This window comes from Eriocheir sinensis, chromosome 27 (genome assembly GCF_024679095.1).
Source record: "Eriocheir sinensis breed Jianghai 21 chromosome 27, ASM2467909v1, whole genome shotgun sequence".
Classification (NCBI taxonomy): Eukaryota; Metazoa; Arthropoda; class Malacostraca; order Decapoda; family Varunidae; genus Eriocheir; species Eriocheir sinensis.
The window spans coordinates 7,308,621-7,336,120 of record NC_066535.1 but is presented as its reverse complement, the minus strand read 5'-3'; the positions used below and the strand labels follow the sequence as shown (position 1 = coordinate 7,336,120).

Sequence of the window (27,500 nt, the reverse complement as noted above, 5' to 3'; positions counted from 1 at the left end):
TTGATCTCGGAGACGATGATGTTGCTGGCGATGGTGAAGAATCTGACCCAGTTGCCCTCCTCCCACACTCTCGAGAGATGAGGGGGGAGCCGCCAGGTGATCTGTGAGGAGGGGGGGGGGAGAAAAGGTAGAATGGGTGAGAGTGAGATGGAAAGAGGATGTGAGGGAGCGGGAGAGGAGGAAGAAAAGGAAGAAAGGTAGGAGGAAGAACAGGTGGGTGGGAAGGTAAAGGTGAGATAAAAGAGGAGGAGAAGTAACAGGTAGAAAGTGCGAGTGAAATAGAAAGGTCAGGCGAGAAAGAGGAGGAAGAAAAGGTAGAAGAAAGACAGAGGAAAGGGAGGAAGAAACGGACATAGAAAGTTAATGTGAGATAAAGAAAAGGTGGAAGAATGGTAGATGGAGGAAGGAAAGGTAGAAGAAATGTAGAGGAAAGGGAGGAAGAAACGGCACATGGAAAGTTAAGGTGAGATAAAGAAAAGGTGGAAGAATGGTAGATGGAGGAAGGAAAGGTAGAAGAAAGGTAGATAGAGGAAGAAAAGGTAGATTGAAAGGTAACGTGAGAAAGAGGAGAGAGAGAGAAAAAGAGTGAAATTGGGATGGAAAGGTCGGATGAGGGAGGGAGAGGAAAGAAAGGCAAAAAGAGGGAGAAAATGTTAGGTTCGGAAAAAAAAATTGCAAGTGAGAGATTAATTGGTTTGTTGGTGATGGCGTTTGTTTTGTTATTCATTGATTTCTTGTTATTTTTTCCTGGATTTGGTTTTTTTTCGTTTTTTTCCCCTGTTTAATGTTTTGCTTTCCCTTATTTGGTTTATCCTTCTTTGATTTTTTCTTCTCCTCCCTTCCCTTCCCTTCCCTTCCTTTCCCTTCCCTTCCCTTCCTTTCCCTTCCCTTCTGATCCTTTTTCTCCGCCTCTCTCCTCTTCCCCTGAACCCTGCTTCCTTGACTTCCATTCCCTGCGCTTCCCTTCCCTTCCCTTTCCTTCCCTTCTCTTCTAAACCTCCTCCTAATCTCCCAGGTAAAGACGACGTGATCTCACCTCTGGAAGCGGACTTCCCCTCGCTGTACAGTTGACAGTGAATACCTTGCACTCGCCTTCACCCTCCTTCCGGACGCTGGGCATGGCTGGACACAGATCTGAGGGGAATAGTAAGGACATACAGGTTTTAGAGAGATAGTGTTCGTTCCATGTATCGAGGGGTATTTGGACACGGATCTGGAGGGCGGGAAGGAGGGAAGGACACACGGGTCATAGAGAGTGTTAGTCTCATGTATCGAGGGAGTGTTTGGACACGAATCAGAGGCGTAGGATGAAAGGAATGACATACAGGTTATAGGAAGATAGTTATCGTTCCATGTATTAAAGGAGTTGTTGGATACAGATCAGGGAGATGTAGAAAGGACACATGGATTTTAGAGACTGTGAGTGAGTGTCTCGATAGATGCTTGCTTCATGGCAGTAAAGGAGGAAATGGTTACTTTACCTCACCGTACTTTGTTTACTTTACCTCACCGTATTTTTGTTTACTCTACCTAACCTCACCTCACCTCACCTCACCTTACCCTACCTTAGCTTACCTTTGCTTACCTTACCTTTCTCTCCCTTTCCTTACTCTCTTCCTACTCTTTCCCTTCCTTACGCTTTTTTTACCGTATCTTACCTTACCTTAAATTACTTTACCTTACCTTACCTTACAATACCTTACCTTACCTTACCTTACCTTACCTCACCTTACCTCACCTCACCTTTACTTAACGTTCTGTCCTTTTCCTTACTCTGGCTTCCTTTATACCCTCTTTTCCCTACCCTTAACTTATTTAACCTTATCCTCTATTCTTATCCTCCTTTCCCCCTCCCTTACTTTTCCTACCTTCTCACTGTTCCCTTTCGTTTGCATCTTACCCCACTCTCCGCTTTCATTCTGTTGGGTTCCCCTCACCCTTTCCCTTTTATTCCTTTTGTTCATTCACTCCCTGTTCACTTATCACAGGGCTCTCAAACTTTCCCTCTTCCTCATGTTCCCTCTCCTCATATCCTCTCTGCTCTTACACTACTTACCTTCCCTTTCGTTTTCTTCATCTCCTCTCTGGCTCTTGCTTTCTGGCTAACATGGGAGGGCAGCTTGGGGAGCCATCGCAAACAAGGGGAAGACGCACTGTGCCTATCTCACCTTTAACTTTAATCAGCTCATTTTGGGCTCTCGCAGCGCCTAAATGTGTGTTTCCGGCCCTAATTTTCGAGCGTTGGCAGGGCGTGGGCGAAGAGTGCGAGTGAGAGGGGAGTGCGAGTGAGAGACGCTGCACCCTTCTGGTAGCGGCAGGCGTCCACCTAAGTTCATGGTTAACCCTACACAACAACCAACGGTCAGTTGAGGAAACAGTTTGATATGCTGGAAGCGGAAGCCAATGACCTGGCCGTTTTAGTTTTTGGAGGGTAACTCTGAATATACCCCATTATATTAGTAAGTGCGTGAGTGAGTGAGTGCGTGATGGAGAGTAAATTAGATTTCCGATAAGTTATAATGTATGAAAAAGAGGAACAAAAAAAAAAATGGTTTGTCTTTATATGATATGATCCTTTTATATGATTTGTCTTTATTTTCCTTATCCTCCTCCTGCGTCACGATCCATATTTATGTCGCTCAGTATGAGAAAGAGGGTAAATATGTACTGTGAAAAGGAGGCCTCCCCTACCTTATCTTCCCTTAACATCGTACTAAACCTTATTTTCTCTTCCCATTCTTCTATCATTTTCCTCTACTTTTCCTGCCTTTCCACTGTTCCCGTTTGTTTGCATCTTGTCTGACTTTACCCTTTCAGTCTATTTAATTCCCCTCACCTTCGCTTGCTTGTTTGCGGATAGGTTAATGATAGGTACGTAATTGAGCGGGAGAGGGACGGAGGGTCTTTTCTACTTAGTTAATGTGAACCGAGTGCAGTAAGAACCTCCGTGGTCTCCTCTGTTCCCTGCGGCTGCTCACGTTTCAAGTCGAGCTTCCCGCCTAGAACCGCTACGCTGGGACAATGAGACACCCATCCCCTCGTAACGAACCTTACCACAACAGCCCCAGCGCCAGTAATACCTCCTAACAAAAGCCTGTACTCTATATATTTCTCCCCGGAGCCATGCGGACCCTCTTAAGCTCATTCCCTTCCCTGAAATTTGTAGGTCCTGAAAAAGTTTCCATGGCGTCGATTCCCCAGACGTGTAAGCCCTTGCAGGTTTCTATATCGTGGTTATTTATTTTTGATGGCCTAACCAATATTATGCGTCTCCCTCACGAAGTCTTTTGTCGCGTCCTCGTTCTCATCAATACGGCGGGGACACATGATACGATTACGTGCACCCTGGGCCGCAGCTGATCGTGTGGGTCGCGTATCACAAGGGAGGGAAGCATACCCGTCAAGGTTCGGGTGAGAGCTTGGAAGGTGAAGAGTGCCCTGATTTGATGTTGACAACTCTGCGATGCTCCCGTGGCAGATATCCTTGCTCGTTGGCCTAATTGAGGTCGTGGTTGGTATTCATTGGCCTTGGTGATTGATTTAACCTTCCCTTCATGAGCACGAGACTTGAGAGCGGCGGATGTAAAGTCAGTTATTATTGAGCTTCATGTATCAGTGCTGTTATTCGTTGGCCTTGTTGACTGCAGTAATCTTCCCATTAAGAGCACATGCCTTGATAGCGGTTGAAGTGAGGTCAAGGATTAGTTAACTTTATTTATTAGTATTTTTGTGTTTTAGGTTGTTATTTATTGGCACTGTTGACTGATGTGATCCTCTCTTTACGAGTTTTTCCATGAATACGGCTGAGGGTAGTTAGGAGTAAGTAAAAAAGCTGAGTTAATGGGTCACTTAGCTTCTTGAAACTCCTGAAAGAAATCGAGGAGTGAGTTACGTAGCATTTCCCCGTCGTCGTCTTAAATCTTCAGCACTGTACCGAGGTAATGAGGCAGTTATCTTATACTTGAAACTGCTGAAACAAGTCGAGGGAGTCACTCAGCATTCCTTTGTCGCCTTCTCCGCCCTTACCCAAACTCTCACAGCAGTTTATCTCCATCCTTCCCCCCTCCGAGCCTGTGATGCAACCTAACCACCTCCCTCCCACGCTCCACTTCAGCCCCGCTCCAAGAACACCAAACACTACTCTTGAGAAGAAGGACGAAATGGCGGGAGGTGAAGGATGCTGATTCCCTCCCACACACGACCCCGCCCCCAACAACACCAAACACTACTCTAGAGAACGAGGAAAAGTTGGGGGCGGGTGAAGGATGCTGATTTCCTGCCCCACACGACCTCGCCGCAACAGCAACACCAAACATTACTTTATACTCACAAGGGTAACATTGGGACGAGGACGAGTTGGAGCCAGGCTGGAGACGCACATTCCTTGCCTCACACGATCTTGGGCTGAGATCACACAAAAGCACCACATTCAGCCATACAAAACGCTACACTACACTCACAGCAGGAGGAGTTGGACCCAGGCGGAGGACATTCATTTCCTGAACTCCTCGTTGATTCTGTTGTTCTGTTCTCTGCTGTGTACTGCTGCTCCCACGGCGTCGCTTTCCTCGCCCGTGGAGCTTCATTCTTCTTCCCGTCCCTCGGCTGCTCCTGCTCCTCCTCCACCTCCTCTCGCCACACCTCCCGCCTCTCCCTGCCACCGCCTTGCCACGTGAGGATCCAAGCGTTGCGGCAGTCCCCGGGCAGCAGCGAGTGCCCGGTGATGTTGATGTGTTTCAGTGTATTTCTGCAGGGAGAGAAATAAACGAGTGAGTCATGGGCCGCGGCACCAGGAAGGAACTGTAGTGAGAGAAACCAGGGCAAACAAGGAACCAGATGGATGAAAGATGAGATGAGAAGAACCTTTGCCAGAGCTGGGGCGGCGCGTGGAAGGACTTGTAATGAGAGAAGCCAGGGCAAACAAAGAGCCAGGTGGAGGAGAAAGAGATGAACTTAGATTAACCTTCGCTGGAGCTGGATGGAGTAGCTGCAGGATGAACGATGAATCAAGTGGATGAGAAATGAATTTAGAGGACCCTTTGCTGGAGTTGAATAGAGACGGTTCCAACCACGACTCATTAGTTTCTGATTCGCTTCATCGGGTCAACTCTATTCATTCCGACTGTCCTTTTCCTTATGTTGTTCTCCCTCCATTAAATCCCTTCAGCCGAGACAAAAAGTAAATATTTATGCGCTTTGGGTCTGGGGTGTATTTAACAGGATGAGAAAATGATAGCAAAATTAAGTGTTTTATGTTTCAGTTGAGCCGAAAAAGCTATATTAATTAAGAAGCTTCGAGTCATGTAATAAATAGATGAAGAGAAAACTAAGCCATATTTATTTATTTCTATGTCGCATTTTTCTCGATTCTAATTTTGTTGTGTTCAATTGCTCGTATCAAATTATTTTTTTTCCAAGCTTTATCCACATTTTTGCACAATTCATTCATTTGTCTTTCACGATTCATTCTCTCTCTCTCTCTCTCTCTCTCTCTCTCTCTCTCCCTCCCTCCCCTTTCTCACCACTCTTTCACCTTGCACCCTCTCGCGTCAGTCAATCCGCGCCGGTCATTCATCACCTGCTCACCTGGCCTTCACCTGTCCACCTGGCCTTCACCTGCTGCCGCCTCACCTGCCTGTCGTCACCCGCTTACCGCAAAAGCGATCGGCCTCACTATGAACAACAAAGCAACGTGAAACTACTAGAGAGGATGGATGTTGCGGATATTCAGTTGTGTTGTGTTATTGGTCGGTTTTATATTTCTTCCCCTCTGTTACGTGTTATCGCCCAGCTAATGAACGATTGCAGAGGAAGATCAAGTGATAGAGAGGATGGACGCTCCCTCCTAACTCACTGACATGTGTTTTAAATCGTTATTTTATTTTTTCCTTCTCTCTTGTATACTTCCCATCGGTTAACGAATGAATGATTGAGTTTAGGAGGATCAGATGACAGAGAGGACGGACGCTCGTTGCTAATCAATGGCGTGTGTTTTATCAGTATTATTATTACTTTTGTTCCTCTCTGTTACTTATCGGTCAGCTGATGAACGACTGAATAGATGAAGATCGACTTGCACAGAGGATGGACGCTAAACGATAATGCTCACTTCAGACTTGGGTGACCCGACTATAGTAGTAAATCAGCTTCCTCGAGGTTGGGCGTTCTGTATCGTCTCCGCCAGTTCTTCTCCCCCGCATAGCTGCTATCCATATGCAGGGGCCTTCTCCGCCCTCGGATGGAGTATCCATCTCACGTGTGGGGGAGCTCCACTCACACAGCTCTCTTGGACAGAGTGGAGTCTAAGGCTCTTCGTCTCATCAGCTCTTCTCTCACTGATAGTCTTCTTCCTCTTAAATCCCGCCGCCATGTTGCCTGTCTCTCTCTATCTTCTATCGATATTTTCACGCTGACTGCTCTTCTGAACTTGCTAACTGCATGCCTTCCCCTTGCTAACTGCATGTCTTCCCCCCTCCCGCGGCCTCGCTGCACACGACTTTCTACTCAAGCTCATCCCTTTACTGTCCAAATCCTTTACGCACGAGTTAACCAGCATCTTCACTCTTTCATCTCTCACGCAGGTAAACTCTGGAACAATCTTCCTTGATCTCTATTTCCTCCTGCCTACGACTTGAACTCTTTCAAGAGGAGGGTATCAGGACACCTCTCCTCCCAAAATTGACCTCTCTTTCGGCCACTTCTGAACGCTTTTTATAGGAGCAGTGAGTAGCGGGCCTTTTTTTTCATTACTGTTTCCTTTTTTTTCCCCTTGAGCTGTTTCCTCTGCTGTAAAAAAAAAAAAAAAATATGATACTAATGATAATGAGGAAGACACGTGGGTGCATCCGTGTCACCTTATATCATGTGGGTTGGGTGATGGGGTGAGAGGGGTGAGTTAGGGATGGTTTGGAAGGGTGATGGGGTGAGAGGGGTGAGTTAGGGATGGTTTGGAAGGGTGATGGGGTGAGAGGAGTGAGTTAGGGTTGGTTTGGAAGGGTGATTGGGTGATGGGGTGAGAGGGGTGAGTGAGGGATGGTTAGGAAGGGTGATGGGGTGAGAGGGGTAAGTGAGGGTTGGTTAGGAAGGGTGATGGGGTGAAAGGGGTAAGTGAGGGTTGGTTAGGAAGGGTGATGGGGTGAGAGGGGTGAGTGAGGGATGGTTATAAAGGGTGATGGGGTGAGAGGGGTTAGTCAGGGTTGCTTCGGAAGGGTGACGGGGTGAGAGGGGTAAGTGATGGTTGGTTAGGAAGGGTGATGGGGTGAGAGGGGTGAGTGAGGGTTGGTTAGAAAGGGTGATGGGGTGATAGGGGTGAGTCAGGGTTGCTTAGGAAGGGTGATGGGGTGAGAGGGGTGAGTGAGGGTTGCTTAGGAAGGGTGATGGGGTGAGAGGGGTAAGTGAGGGATGGTTATAAAGGGTGATGGGGTGAGAGGGGTGAGTTAGGGTTGGTTAGGAAGGGTGATGTGGGTGAGAGGGGTGAGTGAGGGTTGCTTAGGAAGGGTGATGGGGTGAGAGGGGTGAGTTAGGGATGGTTTGGAAGGGTGATGGGGTGAGAGGAGTGAGTTAGGGTTGGTTTGGAAGGGTGATTGGGTGAGAGAGGCGAGATGAGTTGGTTTGGAAGGGTGATGGGGTGAGAGGGGTGAGTGAGGGAGCGGTGAGGAGGGCTTGTTGGGTGAGGTGGTGAGAGGGGTGAGTGAGCGTTGCTTGGGAAGGGTGATGGGGTGAGAGGGGTGAGTTAGGGATGGTTTGGAAGGGTGATGGGGTGAGAGGCGTGAGTGAGGGTTGGTTTGGAAGGGTGATTGGGTGAGAGAGGCGAGATGAGTTGGTTTGGAAGGGTGATAGGGTGAGAGGGGTGAGTTAGGGTTGGTTTGGAAGGGTGATGGGGTGAGAGGGGTGAGTTAGGGTTGGTTTGGAAGGGTGATGGGGTGAGAGGGGTGAGTGAGGGTTGGTTTGGAAGGGTGATGGGGTGAGAGGGGTGAGTTAGGGATGGTTTGGAAGGGTGATGGGGTGAGAGGAGTGAGTTAGGGCTGGTTTGGAAGGTGAGTTAGGGATGGTTTGAAAGGGTGATGGGGTGAGAGGGGTGAGTTAGGGTTGGTTAGGAAGGGTGATGGGGTGAGAGGGGTGAGTGAGGGATGGTAAGGAAGGGTGATAGGGTGAGAGGGGTTAGTGAGGGATGGTTAGAAAGGGTGATGGGGTGAGAGGGGTGAATGAGGGTTGCTTAGGAAGGGTGATGGGGTGAGAGGGGTGAGTTAGGGTTGGTTTGGAAGGGTGATGGGGTGAGAGGGGTAAGTGAGGGTTGGTTAGAAGGCGAGATGAGTTGGTTTGGATGGGTGATGGGGTGAGAGGGGTGAGTTAGGGGTGCTTAGGAAGGGTGATGGGGTGAGAGGGGCGAGATGAGTTGGTTAGGGATTTGCTGCCAGTAGAATTAGTCATCCGGGGCGGGATATTGGTGCCATTCTACCCTTTAATAAGGTCGGCTCCATAAACTTACGGAAATAAAAGTTCATATTACGCGCGTTACCCAGCCATTGCTTTTAACATAGTGCGTGTTTATCTAGCAATGTTTTGGTCCCCGTGTAGAATGTTAATTTGATACAGAAAGACTCGTTTGTGTTTGCATAATGATTCGTGCGTTCATTCATCCTATTCAGTGATAATCAAGTGTGTTTGCTCATTCAATTATTCACTCATTCATTCATTCATTATTGACTTTCGGGAGACTAACACGGACGGTTGCTTTGAGAGTTATGCTATCATTCTTTCTTTCTTTCTTTTATTTCTCTTCAACTTCTTTCTTTCTGCCTCTCCTTTCTCTTTTTTTTCACTTTTTGTATATCTGCTTTGGTATTTCTTTCTTTGTCTTCCTTCCTTTCTTTCTCCCTTTTTTTCTTTCTCTTTCTGTCTTTCTCTTCATTCATCTCCTACTTTCTTTACTTCTTCGTCTCTTTCCTTCCTTTTTTCTTTTTTTATTCATATATCTCTCATTCTTTCTTCCTTTCTTTTCTTTTTTTATCTTTTTATCTTCATCTTTAGGTTTTCTTTCCTCTCATTATTTTATTTCTCTTTACTGAATTGAAGTAGACAACCACGATACACTCTACTTTCCTTCCTCTACTCGCTCTAAAAGGCTCGCAATGACAATGGCATGTTTCGCCTTTATTCTCCTAATGGCGACTCTTTTTTAAATCATCATAATGCGGAAGCGGGGGCACATTTTTTACGGTTACATGCCCTTACTGGCGCCGACTCCCTTAACGCGGAGGAGAATAGACTACGGGATTGAGGTGGACAGGTTCCTCCTATTCCCTGAGCCGAGACCACATGCCCAAATTTAGAGGAAGAGAGACAATAATCATCTCTAAAGTACATACGAAAGTAGAATAGATGTACTTTCAGGATAGGGGGAAGTATGAGAGGCAGGGAAGACTAGAGGAAGTTAAGAAAGACGAATAAAAGAATGTGGAAGGAAACATCAAGTATGAGAGGCAGGGAAGACTAGAGGAAGTTAAGAAAGACGAATAAAAGAATGTGGAAGGAAACATCTTACTTAATAGGAAAAGAAAACTGAATTCTACTTGTTTATCCTAAGTTGATGTCCTCATTTATCGTAGCTGACTTTTTTTGTCGTTTGTCTCTTTTTGCCCTTGAGCTGCTTTCGTTACTGTAAATAAAATGTGAAACCAAACACAGACAGGGAGACGTGCAAAGCCTTCTCCCTCGACTGAGTACTACTACCAGAGGGAGATGTGGCAGGGCGAGGGGTAAGGGACGGGAGAGAGGGGCTGAGGTAGGGAGCGGCCGCAGGGTTTAATATCAAGATCCCGAAGCTTTTTGTTTGAACGAACTTTTTAATGCGCCAGATTTTACTTTCCCGAGTATTACTAATAACATGCTAAAGACTGGCGGTGATTAGAAAGACCTCTGCTGGGGCGCTCTCATAAAATTTGTTGTTCTGAAAGGATTTTTCTTGGGGGAATGTTGTGCCTTCAGATTTGGTTGTACAGATTATGGTACCGAAGAGTAGCAAGGAATTCGTAATTGGGATGGTGAAGAGTTGTCGCTTTTAGGATTTATTTAAACCTAACTTAAACACTACAATAAAGTATAAAAAATAAACATAATCAGTCCCCTAAAAAAGACTTCGTGTCGTGACTCTACTCCCAGATGACTTTAACACTTGTACATAATACCAAGAGTTTACACCGAGTATATGTTCCTACAATAATAACATAGTCCCTGAGTAAAACACTTCTTCCGACACGACACTACAAAATAACACAACTAAACTCAATTGATATAAGAGAGCTTTCCCTTTTAGTACTCCACTCCATTTTCTCGTTACGGTAACGTAGATGATGACACGGCAAGTTGCGTCTGTCAGAGTTCTGTCTCGTTCTGTCTGTCTTTCTGTTCATCGGAACCTCCTTTATGGGCGACTGGCCCGTACATTATCGTCACTGTCCACGTCACTGTTCGTCACTACAACGCCATGATGGTGTTTCTACAAGTAAGAGCATTGTACTGAGGGTGCTCTTTTTCTCTATAGCATGGTTATATACTTTATGATGGTGGCTCATAAGAGTGAATATTCTTATCCTTCAAAGTGTTGCTGGGTGAAGTGAGCGTTGTCTGGAGAGCCGGCTATACTGTCGCCTCACTGTTCTGTGTTCTTCATTAAGTTCTTATTTATAGGGGAAAAACTAGCACTCTACGCTTTCGTCTGCTTTGTTTATTTGGGGTGCCGAAGCTGGGTCAGGTGATGTTACTGCGGTCGTGATTAGTGTGGCGCCCCGCGGGGCACGACAGGGAGTTTGATAAAAAAAAAAAATGAGCGATGTTTTCTGAGTCCCCTAAAAATGGCGAATATGGAGAAACTTATTGTGGAATGTCAAGAACAGGAGGGGAACTTAGATACTAAAATGAGCAATGTTTTCTGAATATCCTAAAAAAATGGCGAATATGGAGACTCCTCTTGAGGAGGGGTAACTTAGATAAAGAAATAAGCGATGTTTACTGAATTCTGTAAAAGTGAAAACTGTGGAGACACTTCTTGGGGAGGTGTCGAAAACGGGAACACGAGTGACGATGTTGCTTCTCTTTGGGTGTGTGTCGGTGAGCACTGTGGAAATTTTGGAAGCTCACTCGTTCTTCTTGCGGGAACTTCGGTAAAAAGGCTTCATGTTGCGTGGCGTCCCCTAAAGACCCGCAAGCATTTATGTGACGCTGCTGAGGCGACGGATGAAAAAAAACTCTCAGAGCGTCCTGGGTTCGCGCGATGATGATGAAACTTGGAGGAGAATAAAACAAAATGAAAACAACTCTTTCGACGGAGCAGCGTTTAACGGACTTTTTTGTTGATTTTTTTTCCTTGAGCTACGTCCCTTACTGTAAAAAAAGAAAAGAAAACGAGTGGCGGTTGGTGTCATCCGCGTCCCCAATACAAAATGTGCCACGGGGCGGAGGACACTCGACACCGACCCCCCCGCGAAGGCAAGATACTGGAGGTGGTGGTGGGGAAGACAACGGAGCGGGATGATGAGACTTGAAGCTTAAATAAAAGAAACGAAAACGAGTGGTGTGTGGAGGTGGGTGCAACTCATGTCCTCAAAAGTGTAACACGGGGCGGAGACGGAGGGCGGAAGACACTCAAGTTGGGCCCTCGCGAGCACAAGACGGTGGCGGTAAAGAAAACGGACCGGGCGCAGAGTTTATTATTAAGGTTATGAGACCGCTGAGACGTGAGGAGGAGGGTGGGGAGGGGGCGCGCGTCCTTTTCATTGAGATCTCGAGTTTTCAGACTGAGAAGATGAAATTGCTGTTTGTTTCCGGGACGGGGGCGACGCGAGGAGAGAAGCTGGAGTTGGAGAGGCAGTGTTGGTGCTGTCTGGCGTACGGCTGTAGTGTGTTCCAGGGAGTGGGAGGTGGAAGGGGGGGAAAAGAACAGGGGCTAGGAGAGGGATGGGAGAGAGGAAGGAAAAAAAGTAAGGAGAGGAGGGGGTGGGGGGGAAATGGGGTGTGCTGGCCTGTCCTGTAACGTGTGGGGTAGTGCGTTAGGAGAGTGCGTAGTACTGTTATGTTACTGTAAATTATATAGACTGGCTTGACGAGCACTCATTTTAAGTGATTCTTCAAGTGATGATATGTGTAGGCATGCTTGTATATATATAAACGTGTGATGGATGATAATAATATGTACGTATATCTCTCTGTTTGATTGTGTGCCTGTCTGTCTGTCTCTGTGTGTATGTATCAGTATGTATGCATCGAAGTAATAGTAACACCCAGCTTATTAAGGGAAACGGAACGTGCTAGAAAGTATAAATTTGTGGGGGAAACTCAACGAAGTGAATGAGGGAAAGGGAAGTGGGTGTCGTAGGCGGTGATGCAGGTGGAGGTGGTCGGGAAGTGAGGGGAAACTCGACCAAAAACGAGCAAACAGGGGAGTGAGAGGTCGTGAGAGGAGGGAGAGCAGAGGCGACGAAGTGAGAAAATGACAGGAATAAGAGCAGGGTGAGAGGGAGATGGAGGTGGAGGTGGAGGAGGTAGTGGTGGACATAATGAAGGTGAGTCTGCAAAGAAAACCTAACATACACAAGAAACTGGAGATAATGAGGGTGAAGGTAAGGATGAAAGGATATAAGGGCAGAAAATAAGCGACATTGAAGTTGAAGGATGCGAAAGGTGAAGGGAGAGGAGAAGGAGAAGGAAATGAGGGGGGAAGGAGGAGGGGAAACCTATCAAAACCAAGGAAGATGGTGATGAGGAAAGGTGAAGGGGGAGGAGAAGGAGAAGGAAATGAAGGGGGAAGGAGGAGGGAAAACCTATCAAAACCAAGGAAGATAGTGATGAGGGGAATAAAAGGAAGGGAGGAAGTGATGATGGTAGAGGAAGGGATAGGAGTTAGTAAGGAGATAGAGACATAAAAAAAAGTAGGATGAGGAGAGGTAAGACAAAGACGACTGAAGGACCGAGGAAATGAGAGACGTGAAAAGTGATGACGGTAGAGATGAAGGGAAGGGGGAGAAGGAAGACCGAGGGAAACGCAGCACTAGAGAGGAAGATGGAACGAGTGAGGAGGAGGAGGAGGAGGAGGAGGAGGAGGAGGAGGAAGACAAAAATGACGGAGTGACAGAACGACGAGTGAGAGAGCAGGAAATGAGGAGAAGAATGTGATGGTAGAGGGAGATAATGATAAGAATAAGTTAACAAAAGCGAGGAAGAGGAGGAGGAGGAGGAGGAGGAGCGGAAGAGAAGTGGCAGAAAGACAGGAATGCGGAAGTTCAGGATACGAGAAAGTGGTGGAAATAATGACAAAAGTAAGTTAATAAAAGCTTGAAAGGAGAGGGGAGAGGGAAAGGGGACGAGGGGAGAGCTCAGGGGAATAAGCCAGGGGAAGAAGAGGAGGAGGGGGGGGAAGGGTCTCAGCGTGGTCATGGTGGCTCAATCAGCAGACAAGAGCGAGGGGAAGACCACACAGCCAGCCGGGAATGAGGGTCTGAGGTAACGGACGCGAGTGGGGAATAGAGGGGACGAGGAGGGGGATGGTGGAGGGGACTGAAGTGGTTGTGGTGGTGGTGGTGGTGGTGGTGGTGGTTGTTGTGGAATGGAAAGATGGACCGGTCAAATTAGTGTGACAGGAGGGTAGAGAAGGGAATGGGACAGGTTAGGGGGATAAGAAGGAGGGGGTAGGAGGGGAATGGGAGGGATAAGAGGGGATGAGGAGAAGGAGGAGGAGGCGGGGGGTGGAATGACAAGAGTGGAATGAGAAGAATCGTAGGGGTAAGGTTGTGTGAGGAGGGGAAAGGAGTGTGGAATGAGAGGAGCTGATAGGACTAAAGGGAGCAATTGGTGGAAGGGACAGAGGTGGAGGTTGAACTTGCGCGGGAGGAATGGAGTGGAATGATGAGAATGGGACTGAAAGGGAGGGTGATGGTGCGTAGTGAAGGGGGCAAAGGAAGGGGTGGTGGTAAGAGGTATTTAAAGGGAAAGAGGTTTAAGAGGCTTGAAGCTGCGGCAGAAGCGATATTGGAAGAGATGGGGGATGATAGAGAAGGGGTTATTGGGGTAGTATGGGGTGGTGGTAGGGGGAGGTTAAATAGGGAGAAGGAAACGGTCAGAGTGATGTGAGGGAGGAAGGGGTGAAGTACTGAAGGAGGGGATGGAGTGCTGGGACAGAAATGGAGGGGATGGTTATTAGAGTATATACTGGAGGGGGGCAAGGAGAGGTAATGGTGGGGGGTAGTACAAGTAAACGAGGTTTGTTAGAAAAGGTTCAGGTGTGCTGTGGAAGGAGGGAAAGGTGCAAGGTTGAGGAGGTGAAGACTGAGAGGGAGGGAGGGGATTTGTGGTCAAGAATAGGAGACAGGTTGGATAGGGGAGTGGTGGTGATGGTGGTGGTGCTGATGGAGGGGATGTGTGTGTTTATATGGTGTGGTGAAGATGAAAGGAATAGGAATAGCAGTGGTGATGGTGGTGGTAATGGTATGGCTGTTGTTGTTGTTGCTTTTGGTGGTGGTGGTATGGGTGTTGTGGATGGGGGGGATGAACCATGGATGCTGTTACTCTTCTGTCTCGCATCTTTCAATTTTCCATCCTTCTCGCGTGATTTTGAATACCAGACAAGGAAAGAAAGAAAAACGAAAAATGGAGAGTTCCAATCAGAAATCTAATTCACCTCCGCGTTCAAAAGAATCTGGGAGCCAAAAAAAAAAAGTCCTGAAGCTGAAAGAGGTTGTAGGGAGCTGAATGGTTAAGGGAGGGAAGGGGCGTGAATGGAGCCCTTGAAAACTTGAAGAAAAAGTCTCTGAAACATGTCACTCGCTAACGTTATCACTACGGTTTTTTTTTTTTGTGATAATTTGACATGTAAGCATTTTTCTTCCCTATTCCTGGCCGTGTGAAGCCATGCGTTAACCTTTCATTTTTGGTCTGTTCAGTATTTTTTTATTTCGTCCTTCACTGGATTTCTAACTCTGTCACTCGGCCTTGCCCCAGTCGAGGTTTTTAATATGCCAACATTTTGATGCATAAGCATTTTGTTTTTTTCCCCATCTGCCTGTGAGAACCCGTGCGTCGCTCTGTTATGTCTAGTCTGGTCAGTATATTTCTCTTTCTCGTCCTTCACTACATTTCTAACTCTGTCACTGGATGCTGCCCTGGTTGAGGTTTTCTTGATATCCAAAAATACACCGTGGGTAGTCGCTCTTAGCCGCCGCTCAACCCAAAAAAACTCACGACCTACTTTTTCTGTTACGCCCTTCACTACAACTCTAACTTTGTCACTTTGTGTTGCCCGGATCGAGGGTTTGTAAATGCAAAAACAAACCCTGGACAATCACTTTTAGCCGCCGCCAACCCGAAAAAACCCACGCGATATTCACTTTAACGGCGACTTAGCCCGGAACTCCCCTCTCCTCGCCGCGGGATGAGGGGACAAACTTGTTAAGACTTGCTGAGTTTCCCCTATTCAACGTCACCAGCAGACACGGAGGAAGATAGGACTAAAAGCATCATCATAATCATTCTCTCTCTCTCTCTCTCTCTCTCTCTCTCTCTCTCTCTCTCTCTCTCTCTCTCTCTCTCTCTCTCTCTCTCTCTCTCTCTCTCTCTCTCTCTCTCTCTCTCTCTCTCTCTCTCTCTCTCTCTCTCTCTCTCTCTCTCTCTCTCTCTCCAACCTTTAGCGGCCTGCACTTCACTGATAAGACGAGGTACAGGGATCAGGCCAGCAACGGAGAAGCTCAACGGATAATATAATAGAAAAGAATTATCTTGAGTTCGGGATTAGAATGTCAAAAAAGCCTTTATCCCTCTCTCTTTCTCTTGAATATCACGGGGACTGCTGTGGGACTCATTGCAGTAAGGGAGAAAGTAAAGAAATACAGAAAGACCTACGACTCAGTAGAAACTGTAGCTAGCTGTGCTGAATGCGACATAACAACGACAAAGGAAATGAATCTATGGTAAAATTCTTAACGACACATACAAAGATAGAACACCGACTATTAAATTTCTTTATAAATCCAGAAAAGCTCCAATATATATAAAAGGAATCATTGTAAAAGTTCCAATAAAATATAAGTATTGCAAAATTCTTAGACACATACAAAGACAGAAAGACGAATCCGGTAAATTGGGTAAAGTTCCAACAAAAGAATCAAAGAGGGCAACACGCCAACACCATATCTCCTAAACTGTTTACGGAGGGCATAAAAGAAAAAAAAAGTGAAAAAATAAAGAAATTGCAACTGGAGACGAATACTTATTATTATTATTATTATTATTATTATTATTATTATTATTATTATTATTATTATTATTATTATTATTATTATTATTATTATTATTATTATTATTATTATTATTATTATTATTATTATTATTATTATTATTATTATTATTATTATTATTACAGCACTTTTATCGAGTCTAGTGGTGCTGACTGAGACGGATGTGAGTGGGAAGGGAGGAGAATAAAAGGAAAAGAAAAACATCGGAAAGAAAAGAATCAACCTTGAGAAAAACACAGATAGAAAAGGATGAAAGAGAGGACGGAGAAAACACGTAAAGGCTGTGTTTAAAGAAAAGCGAGAAAGAAAAGCAGAAGCAAAGAAAGAAAAGAGCTAAAAGATGAACGAATTAAAGGTCGAGAGAGAGAGAGAGAGAGAGAGAGAGAGAGAGAGAGAGAGAGAGAGAGAGAGAGAGAGAGAGAGAGAGAGAGAGAGAGAGAGAGAGAGAGAGAGAGAGAGAGAGAGAGAGAGAGAGAGAGAGAGAGAGAGAGAGAGAGAGAGAGAGAGAGAGAGAGAGAGAGAGAGAGAGAGAGAGAGAGAGAGAGAGAGAGAGAGAGAGAGAGAGAGAGAGATTTACATAGATTTACAGAGATTTACATAGAAAATCAGACCACACAGACCCCATGGTCCAGACTTGGTGGTCTGTCCTTAAACCTAAGTGATTTTACATTAATCAGAAGACTCCAAAACGTTGCATTTCTACTCTAGTTGATATTAAGTTGAAGGAAGTGACGGTCGAGCTTATTTTTGAAGGAGTCAATCGTGTTACACTGGACCACTGACGGTGGAAGCTTATTCCATTCTCGCACTACAACGTTGGTGAAGAATAATTTGGTGCTGTCTGAATTTACTTGTCTACATCTGAGTTTTACGCCATTGTTCCTCGTGCGCAAAGTGTCATCGATCATAAACAATGTTGATCTGTCTACATTCGTGAAACCATTAAGTATTTTAAAACATTCGATCAGTTTTCCTCGGAGGCGACGTTTCTCAAGAGAGAACATGTTAAGGGTAGAAAGCCTTTCTTCGTAGGATTTGTTGCGCAAGGAAGGGATCATTTTCGTTGCCCGACGCTGAACACCTTCTAATTTAGCAATATCCTTTGCATGGTGGGGAGACCAAACTGTACCGCATATTCCAAGTGGGGTCTGACTAAACTGTTGTAGAGCGAGTATTACATCTTTATTCTTGAATACGAAGTTTCTGATAATGAAGCCAAAAATTCTGTTCGCTATAATTTCTGCATCGATGCATTGCTGTGAGAATATGATGTTTGACGCGATTTTGACACCCAATTCTTTGACGCATTGAACGCTTTTGAGTTTAACGCCGCGCATTTCGTATTCGAACTTCTTATTCCTCGTTCCAACTTGAAGGACCTGGCACTTGTCTACGTTAAAGGGCATCTCCCATCTATCCGACCAAGCTGAAATTTTGTGCAAATCCTCTTGGAGGCTTTGCCTGTCTTCGTCAGTGAGAACCGAGTTGCCAATCTTTGTGTCGTCTGCAAATTTACTAATGCGGTTATTGAGTCCAACATCCACGTCGTTGATGTAAATAATGAAGAGCACTGGGCCAAGGACCGAGCCCTGAGGGACGCCACTAGTGACAGGCGCCCACTCTGAGTTAGATCCGTCGATCACTACTCTTTGTTGTCTGTTGCTCAACCAATTCGCGATCCATTGGTTTACTTGACCGTCAATACCTGTTTGCTTTAATTTGTAAAGTAATTTATGATGCGGGACTTTATCAAACGCTTTCTGGAAATCAAGATAGACTACGTCCAGTGATTTGGTTACGTCATAAACAGTGAAGAGGTCGTTATAAAAGGTTAATAGGTTTGATAGGCAGGATCTTTTGTTTCGGAAGCCATGTTGTGAGTCCCCAATCAATGAGTGGCTTTCAAGGTAATTCACAATTTTGTCTCTAATTATGCCCTCAAGTAGCTTACCTAAAACCGAAGTTAGACTAATGGGCCTGTAATTACCTGGTACTTTTTTGTCTCCTTTCTTGAGAGAGAGAGAGAGAGAGAGAGAGAGAGAGAGAGAGAGAGAGAGAGAGAGAGAGAGAGAGAGAGAGAGAGAGAGAGAGAGAGAGAGAGAGAGAGAGAGAGAGAGAGAGAGAGAGAGAGAGAGAGAGAGAGAGAGAGAGAGAGAGAAGACAACAAAGAAAGACATGAACGCAGTCACAAACACCTTATTTACTCCTTGCCTTCCTCCCCTAATCACCTCCGCTCTTTCCATGGCACTCCCTTATCCCCTTACCCTCTCTCCCTTTGACCTCTCCCCCTTCATACCCAAACCTGGCACCCCCTTAGATTCCTCCCTTTAACACTTAGTCATTGGCACTCCATCCTTAGTCTTTCTTCCATTGACGTCTCCCTTTAAGACCTCACTCCTTAACATCCCCCCCCCCTCCGTAGTTACACCCTTGGACCCTGAGTAGCCCCTTCCCTCACTCTCTTAACGCCCGTTTAGCACCGATCTCAATGGTGTCTTCATGGGTAATTCAAAGCGTGTAATGGGGAGAGTAGGAGAGAAGAAGAAAGAGAAAAAATGGCTTCAGTCTTGTTTAAAATGAAGATGAAGAGGAGGAGGAAATTTTTACCGGGAGTTTTCTCTCTCTCTCTCTCAGACTGCACCAAATTTTTATTCACCAACGTTGTAGTGCGAGAATAGAATAAGCTCCCACCATCAGTTGTCCAGTGTAACACGATTGACTCCTTTAAAAACAAGCTCGACCGTCACTTCCTGAACTTAATATTAACTAGAGTAGAAAAGCAACGTTTTGGAGCCATCTGATTAATGTAAAATCACTTAGTTTCAGGACAGACCACCTAGTCTGACCATGGGGTCTGTGGTCTGATTTCAATCTCTTCTCTGTGTGTGTGTTTTCCGTTTTCTTTAGCTTATGCGGCATTGAACAGCGGAAAAGAGTAAGTGGAAGCTGACGGGGAACTGATTATACTGAGAGAGAGAGAGAGAGAGAGAGAGAGAGAGAGAGAGAGAGAGAGAGAGAGAGAGAGAGAGAGAGAGAGAGAGAGAGAGAGAGAGAGAGAGAGAGATAGAGAGAGAGAGAGATAGAGAGAGAGAGAGAGAGAGAGAGAGAGAGAGAGAGAGAGAGAGAGAGAGAGAGAGAGAGAGAGAGAGAGAGAAAGCAACTACAAAGCACTAATCTTAATTACAATGAATAAAAATAATTTAAAAAAAAAACATTCGTATGCAAAAGGTTTTTCATGATAACCGATGGCGATTCGAAGGTGGGGGAAAGAGGAGGAAGAAGGAGAAAAAGAATAAGAGGAAGAGAAGGAGGAGGAAAAAGAGGAGCATGAGGAGGAGCAGAAGCAGGAGCAAGAGAGAGAGAGAGAGAGAGAGAGAGAGAGAGAGAGAGAGAGAGAGAGAGAGAGAGAGAGAGAGAGAGAGAGAGAGAGAGAGAGAGAGAGAGAGAGAGAGAGAGAGAGAGAGAGAGAGAGAGAGAGAGAGAGAGAGAGAGAGAGAGAGAGAGAGAGAGAGAGAGAGAGAATAGAGTCAGAGGCATAAAAATGAGAAAGCTGTTAAAGAATGAAACGAAGGGAAATGGGTGAAGTGATTGCCCTGAATTAGAATAGGACCAGAGAGGCGGAAGGGAACGGGTGAGACAGGAGAGGAGGTGAAGAGTATTTAGGAAGTCCAGGAGGAGGAGGAGGAAAGGAGGAGTGATGAAGAAAGAAGAAACGGAAACAGAACAAAAGTACCAGGAGAAAGAAAAGAAGACGAGCACGAAAACGAGGAGACGAAGACGAAGAAGAGAAAGCGGAGGAAGACAGGAAAAAGCAGAAAAACAACGTAGATCAAGAAAAAAAGAACAACAGCAATATCAATTTCAACATTAACAAAAGTACCAAATTAAGACGCATCTCCACACGAAATTGACCTCCCTTCTGGGCTCCCGTTTCTTTTTCTTTGGTATGAGCAGAGTCTAGCGGGTTTTTTGTTGCTGTATTTTTTTTTTCCCTTGAGCTGCCTTGCCTCCCTTGCTGTAAAAAAGAAAAAAACACCATCACGATCCCTACCCAGCACCCACCCACCATCCATCCACACACAGGCAGCTGCCATGATCTCTACTCACCCAGGGACAGATGATGGCCAGAACGCCCGCCAGGAGAGAGTCTGCAGCAGCGGGTTGTGGCTGAGGTTCCTGTGAGAGAGAGTAAAGGATGTGAGGCAGCTACCGGAGAGACACATCGATATGGCTAAACATTAAGGAAAAAGGTAAAAGTGAATGAGGAAGAAGAAGACCAGGAAGAGAAGACGAGAGAGAGGAATAGAACAGAAACATAAACAGAAAGGAGGTAAGGCAATTATCGGAGACACGGAGATAATATTATACATTAAGAGAAAAAGTAAAAGAGATTGAGGAAGAAGAAGAACAGGTAGAGAAAATGAAAGAGGGGAATGAAATAGAAACAGAAATAGAGAGGACGTGAGGCAACTATCGAAAACACGTAGATAAAACTAAACATTAAGAGAAGTAAAAGAGAATGAGGAAAAAGAAGAAGAGCAAGGAAAGAAAATGGGGCAGAGAAATGGATGTGGGGAAGCTATCGGAGACACGTCGATAAGAGAAAAGTAGAAGAGAATGAAGAAGAAGAAGAAGAAGGACTGGGTGACAAAATAAGAGAGGGATAAAGGGAAGATAGGCCGAAACAAGAGAAACATAAGAGAAATAAAATGAAGAAAGGGAAATAAGAAGAACAGGGCAAGAAAATGATAGAGAGGAAAGGAAGTGATGCAGCTACAGGAAAAGTAGAAGGAAAAGAGGGAGAAAAAAAAGAGAGGGCGAGAAAATGCGAGAGAGAGTGGGAAGGAAGTGGGGCAGCTGCATTAGACGCATCGATAAGAAAAAGTGAAATAGAAAGAGGAAGAAGAAGAATAAAAGCACCGGGGAAGGAAGAAGCAGGAGCGTGAACAGAAAGAACCAAAACGAGGAGGAGGAATCAAACCAGGAACATGTAAAGAGAAGATGATAAAATGAAGAAATGAGGTGAAATAGGATAGAGAATTTGTGATAGAGAAAGAATTAAGAGGAAGGAAACACGAGGAGACAAGTTATGCGATGCCGAGGAAGAAAACAGAAAAGAAAAAGCTGGAACCATAAAAAGTCGAGATATAAAGGAGAGAGAAGAGAGAGAAGAAAGGAAAGATAGAAAGCAGAAGAAAAATGATTGAACAAAAAAAGTAGTGAGGTAGAGGAGAGCAGAAAAAAAGAGAAAAAGTAAAAGAAAGAGAAAAAAGATGGAACAGAGAAGTAGATAGTCAAATGTGAGTTTTGAGGGATGAACGATGATAAGAAGACATTGCTGGAGAAGGAAAAGTGAAGGTGAGGAAGAAGATGGATGGATGGATGGTATGGTGACGATGAGGGGGGTAAAAAAATGTTATTCATGAAGGGGAAACCATTAATAAGCCATACGTAGACTGATGATGACAGAAAAGAAATAACTGATGAAGGGAAGGCATTAAGTGGAACAAAGATAAGATAAGAATACAGCATGAAGGTGAGAAAAAGCAAAAGAGAGATAACGAAGGAAAACCTATGAATGCGGTAACCAGAACGCAAGGGAAGGAGAGAGAGAGAGAGAGAGAGAGAGAGAGAGAGAGAGAGAGAGAGAGAGAGAGAGAGAGAGAGAGAGAGAGAGAGAGAGAGAGAGAGAGAGAGAGAGAGAGAGAGAGAGAGAGAGAGAGAGAGAGAGAGAAATTGGTTGTGCATATATTAATTGCTTATATATAGATGTGTTGATACAATGAAATGTGTGGCTGAATATATTATTGAACATGACATATTTATTGGGGGTATTTTATTAATAATGATCATTAGTATAAATTATGAACACACACACACACACACACACACACACACACACAGACACACAGACACACACACACACACACACACACACACACACACACACACACACACACACACACACACACACACACAGACACACAGACACACACACACACACACACACACACACACACACACACACACACACAGACACACACACACACACACACACACACACACACACACACACACACACACACACACACACACACACACACACACACATGCTCATCATACACTAAAAATCTTCATAGAGTCATTTTCAGCCACATAGAAAGAGACAGACAGACAGACAAACAGACAGACAGACAGACAGAAATGAAGAGAAGAAAAGAAGGATGAACAATACAGTAGAGGAATTATTGAGAGAAAAATGTCAGCCGAAAAATATAAACAAATAACTTGAATGAAGGGAATTAAAGTGTACACTCGTCGGAAGTGTTACAAAAACAGCAACACAAATCCAGGTAAAAAATAATTGAAGGATGACATTTATGAGTTTTATGCGTTGCTCTCATCCAAGGTGAAATAATATCAGTGTGGGATTCAGAATTAAACGAACTAAGTCCCCCTAATGAAAAAAAAAAGTGTAGGAAGAGGATGAAAAGGAATAGGAGTAGGAAGAGGAGAGAAGGAGGAAGAGAAGAAGAAAGAGATGGAGGAGGAGGAAAAAAAGGAGGGAATGAATGGGAAAAGGTCTCAAAAAAGGTCTCAAAAAAGCGTTGTGTAAGAAAAGGAGGATTCATATGAGGAGAAAGAGGAAGAGGAGGAAGAGGAAATTAATAAACGGAAGGTCTCAAAAAAGTGAGGTGTAAGAAAAAGTGGAGTTGTAGGGGAAGGAGGAGTTGGAGGAGGAGGAGGAAGAGGAGAAGGAGGTGGAAAGAATGAATGAAGGAAAGAGGTGTGCTAATCCCGCTCTGATTAAATTTTGTCACCTCCGGATTTCTGAGCGCGCGGAAAAGACAGACGGAGGCAAGACGGAGGAGGATGCTGAGAGAAACGAAGGGGACGTGGAAAAAAGAATGAGAGAGAGAGAGAGAGAGAGAGAGAGAGAGAGAGAGAGAGAGAGAGAGAGAGAGAGAGAGAGAGAGAGAGAGAGAGAGAGAGAGAGAGAGAGAGAGAGAGAGAGAGAGAGAGAGAGAGAGAGAGAGAGAGAGAGAGAAATAAAGAAGATTCAGAAAGGTGAAGAAAAAATGGCGAATGAGGGAGGAGGAAGGAGGGAGGGAAGAAGAGAAAGGAAGGCATGAGGGGAGAAAAGAGGAGGATAAAGAAGAGTAAGAAAGAGGGACAGAGAGGAAGGAAGAAGGAGGGGAAACCAAGGGAAGCAAGAGAGAGAAAAAAAGGAAAAGAGACCATTAGGAAGAAAGAGGGAGAACACAAATTGAGAAGTAAAATAAAGGATACACAAAGAGATCAAGAGAAAATAAAAAGAACAGGAGTATAATTATGAAATGAACAAGCTATTTTTTATGATTTATTTAGTCAACAAGTATCAAAAAAGATGTGTATGAAGACTTCCGAACTTGGTGATGATAGTAGTAGTAGTAGTAGTAGTAGAAGTAGTAGTCATAGCAGTAGTAGTAGTAAGAGTAATAGTAGAAGGAACAGTAGTAGTAATAACAGTAGCGGTAGTGGTCGTAATCTAACCATCTAACCATCACGAACCATACTATAACATCCTACCATTACCATCAACTATTCCCGCTATTATTATTATGGAGGTAATGAATATGCCGGGCAGGGGACACGCAACATCGTTTATTTCATTGTCAGCTCGGGCCTCCCTCGTTTGAATAATACACTCGCCTTCGTAATTGCATATTCAAAGTCTGCGCGAGAGAGTGCGGGTCCTGCCTCTGCCCCACCTCAATCCGACACACCTGCGGCCCAACAGTAATTACCTATGATATTCAAAGGACTTCAGGTGTAAGCGGGAGGCGGAGAGAGGCGTAAAAAAAGAAGGAAAGAAACAGGGTAAAAAGACGTCAGGTTGGTTAGGGTAATGAAGAGAGAGAGAGAGAGAGAGAGAGAGAGAGAGAGAGAGAGAGAGAGAGAGAGAGAGAGAGAGAGAGAGAGACATACGAACAGACAGACAGATACAACAGACCTGCACAGAAAGACCGACAGAAAGACAGACATATATACACAGACAGAGAGAGAGATAGAGGACCGGAAAAACATACGAACAACCATAAAATATTAACGCTCATTCTCCCTTCCTGCATTGCTAAACGGTTTCCTTCCTTCCTCCCTTCCTCCTTCCCTTCCTTCCTCCCATCCTCCCTCCCTTCCTCCCTCCCTTCCTTCCTCTCTTTCTTTTGTTTCTCGGTCTCCTGCTCGTTCTCACATTTCACTACACTCTCTCTCTCTCTCTCTCTCTCTCTCTCTCTCTCTCTCTCTCTCTCCTCCGTTCCTTCGTTCTTACTCATGGTCATCGTTCTCCACTCCCTCTCCACGCCTTGCACCTCTTATACCTCGTTTCCAACATTTTTTTTATATTCTTTCTCTTGTTTCGAATGTCTCTTATTCCCTTTGTCCGTCTCACACACCATTCCTCTTCGCCCCTCTTCCGTTCCCATCATCTCAACGGCTTCATTAACGCCATCTTCTTCCTCCGCCTCCTCCTCCTTTGCCATCATCATTACCTCACTTATGCCTTCCTCTTCGCACTTACGACTCCTAATTTGCGCTTCATCCGTTTTGAATCTGCTGGCTTTATCTTCTTTATCCTCGGCTTTTGTACCGCTTCAGTTCCTTTTTCCTCTTGGCGTCATTAGCCTCCATTCCCGTTCTCTTTGGTCCACCCTTCCCCTTTGTCGTGCCATAAAGGAAAATGGGACGAGGTTTTTGAGGTCGTTTTCTTTCTATAGGTGAGAAGGCGTGACGAAAATGTTCTGTAATCTTTTATCGACAGAAAGAGAGAGAGAGAGAGAGAGAGAGAGAGAGAGAGAGAGAGAGAGAGAGAGAGAGAGAGAGAGAGAGAGAGAGAGAGAGAGAGAGAGAGAGAGAGAGAGAGAGAGAGAAGGTCCTATTCATTCGTATTATTGAGTTACATCTAGGCTTTCACCTTTTCATCTTGACTCTCTCTCTCTCTCTCTCTCTCTCTCTCTCTCTCTCTCTCTCTCTCTCTCTCTCTCTCAGTTCATAATAATACAAGAAAAAGTTCGTAATTTCAAAAGTTTCTTAAGGGAAAATAACAATGAAGTCTATTCAGAGGTTTTCTATAAAACGCCCGACGGAATTGCAGAGTTTAATTTAAAAAAATATTTATAAATCCCTGGTAATTATCCGTTCATTAACTCCTACGCATCCTCTGGTTAATGAAGCACTCAGTCTCGTTAGGAGGATCTCAAAAGTACTGATATTTCCTTTTAAGCGATCAGACTTACAGGGCCAGCTCGACAGTCCAACACAGAGTCTTTGTAATCACCCAAACCAATCTATATTCCCCACAGTGATCCGTTATATCTATTCAGTACCGGACAACAAAGAGATTTCCCGTGTGTTTTCTATAGTTTCCTTCTTTTATATCAACGCCGATCACTATAGAAGGAATTTTCGACGTTTTTTGTGTTTGGTTGGTAAACTTACAAACTTGCTGTACTGGACTGTAAAACTGGCCCATAGACTTGTAAGATGAATTCACAAACGAGAGAAGGGACAGGACTTGCTGGTGGATCTACACTAATTACAAGGTGAGAGAGAAATTTTCACACAACCGCCTGTTTTCTCTCCTGTGTCCACTTCGTCCGGCAATAAAGACGAAAAGAAAGAGTGAGTGAGTGTTCGCTACTTGGCTCACGCCGCTCCAGTTACGTGGTATTCACAGGAACAACTTACTTACCCTTGGATACTGAGCTTAGATATCTAGTGAAATATTGTAAAGAATATAAAACTATAATTAAGAATACGTAAATTTTTGTTAACTGAATTTTCTAGGCGTGTTTTTTCTGGCTATGAGTACTGATTGAAATGGCGCTTACAAATTGGCGAATACATCCTTTATATATATATATATATATATATATATATATATATATATATATATATATATATATATATATATATATATATATATATATATATATATATATATATATATATATATATAAGTATATCCAACGACGAATAGATTGTTACGTTCTCCCACAAAAAAATCCGCACTGAAGTAAAAGGAAGGAAAAGAGGATTGTATGTTAGAATCAAGAGGGGGGAGGGGGGGGGGACGCACCTTAGGGACAGATACAACGATTTAGCTAGAACAGTAAAGAAAAGTACGCGTATAGCGAAACGTAATTATGAGATTAGAATTGCCAGCGTGTTTTAAGAGTAGACTTGATAGCTTCATGGACGAGGATGACTGGGGGGATGTGGAGCTGCCTTATGTAGGCCAGTCGGTCTCTTGCAGTCTCCCTATGTTCTTATGTTCTTATGTTCTTATGTTTTTATGATTAATAGTGAGAGATCAGAAAGTCGGAGAGCAGGCACAAGACGTTATGAATTGTGTAAGTTTAGTTCACAGGAAATAAATGGTTGAGCAAGGCATGAGTGGAGGAAACTTAAAACCTTTGCATACAAAAGCATTTTAGAGAAGGTCGTGGATAGAAGAGCAACATTATTTACAGATCCAATGTCACGTCTCGGCTTTAGTCATCAATATGCATGTATGCACTGTATGTACGTATCTATATCCATCTATCTATTTATCTGTCTCTCGATCTATCTGTCTCTCTCTGCAAATGAAATATTTACTGTACGGCAGCGGTCTTTTTATTTAGTCATATAACTTTTACTTTATGCACGATTTCCCCTCTGAATTAAACATATCCGGGCCATTGCACCTTCTTCGGATCAGCTCAATTAAAGCCTTTCATCCTGTAGAACCCTTTTAGCTGCTCTGGACGTGAATCAGGTTACCGCGCGCTCTTCCTCCTCCCAATGAAATGTAAATCCTGATCATTCATCCTCCCCGAGTCTGGATAATCCTGTTTTTATCTAATGAAGACACAGCCGCACACCTGACACCTTCACACCTGACACACACACACACACACACACACACACACACACACACACACACACAGACACACACACACACACACACACACACACACACACACACACACACACACACACACACACACACACACACACACACACACACACACACACACACACACACACACACACACACACACACACACACACACACACACACACACACACAGACACACACACACACAGACACACACACACACACACACACACACACTTGACATTCATATGATGGTGACGAGTGTTAATGAGAACTTCCTGTCGGCGTTCACTTAA

General features: G+C 44.6%; 1 protein-coding gene across 1 annotated transcript in view; it reads right to left on the bottom strand.

Moving 5' to 3' along the window:
- LOC127004280 (BDNF/NT-3 growth factors receptor-like) overlaps window positions 1–27,500 on the bottom strand; it is a 107,680-nt gene that overhangs the window by 35,341 nt on the left and 44,839 nt on the right. Inside the window, exons 4-8 of the mRNA XM_050871842.1 lie at window positions 20,391–20,459; window positions 5,654–5,673; window positions 4,461–4,952; window positions 1,037–1,134; window positions 1–101 (exon numbers count right to left, since the gene is read on the bottom strand). The exon at window positions 1–101 is cut by the window's left edge and continues 128 nt beyond it. Coding sequence (XP_050727799.1) covers window positions 1–101; window positions 1,037–1,134; window positions 4,461–4,952; window positions 5,654–5,673; window positions 20,391–20,459 — 780 coding nt within the window. The remainder of the gene's footprint in view (window positions 102–1,036; window positions 1,135–4,460; window positions 4,953–5,653; window positions 5,674–20,390; window positions 20,460–27,500) is intronic.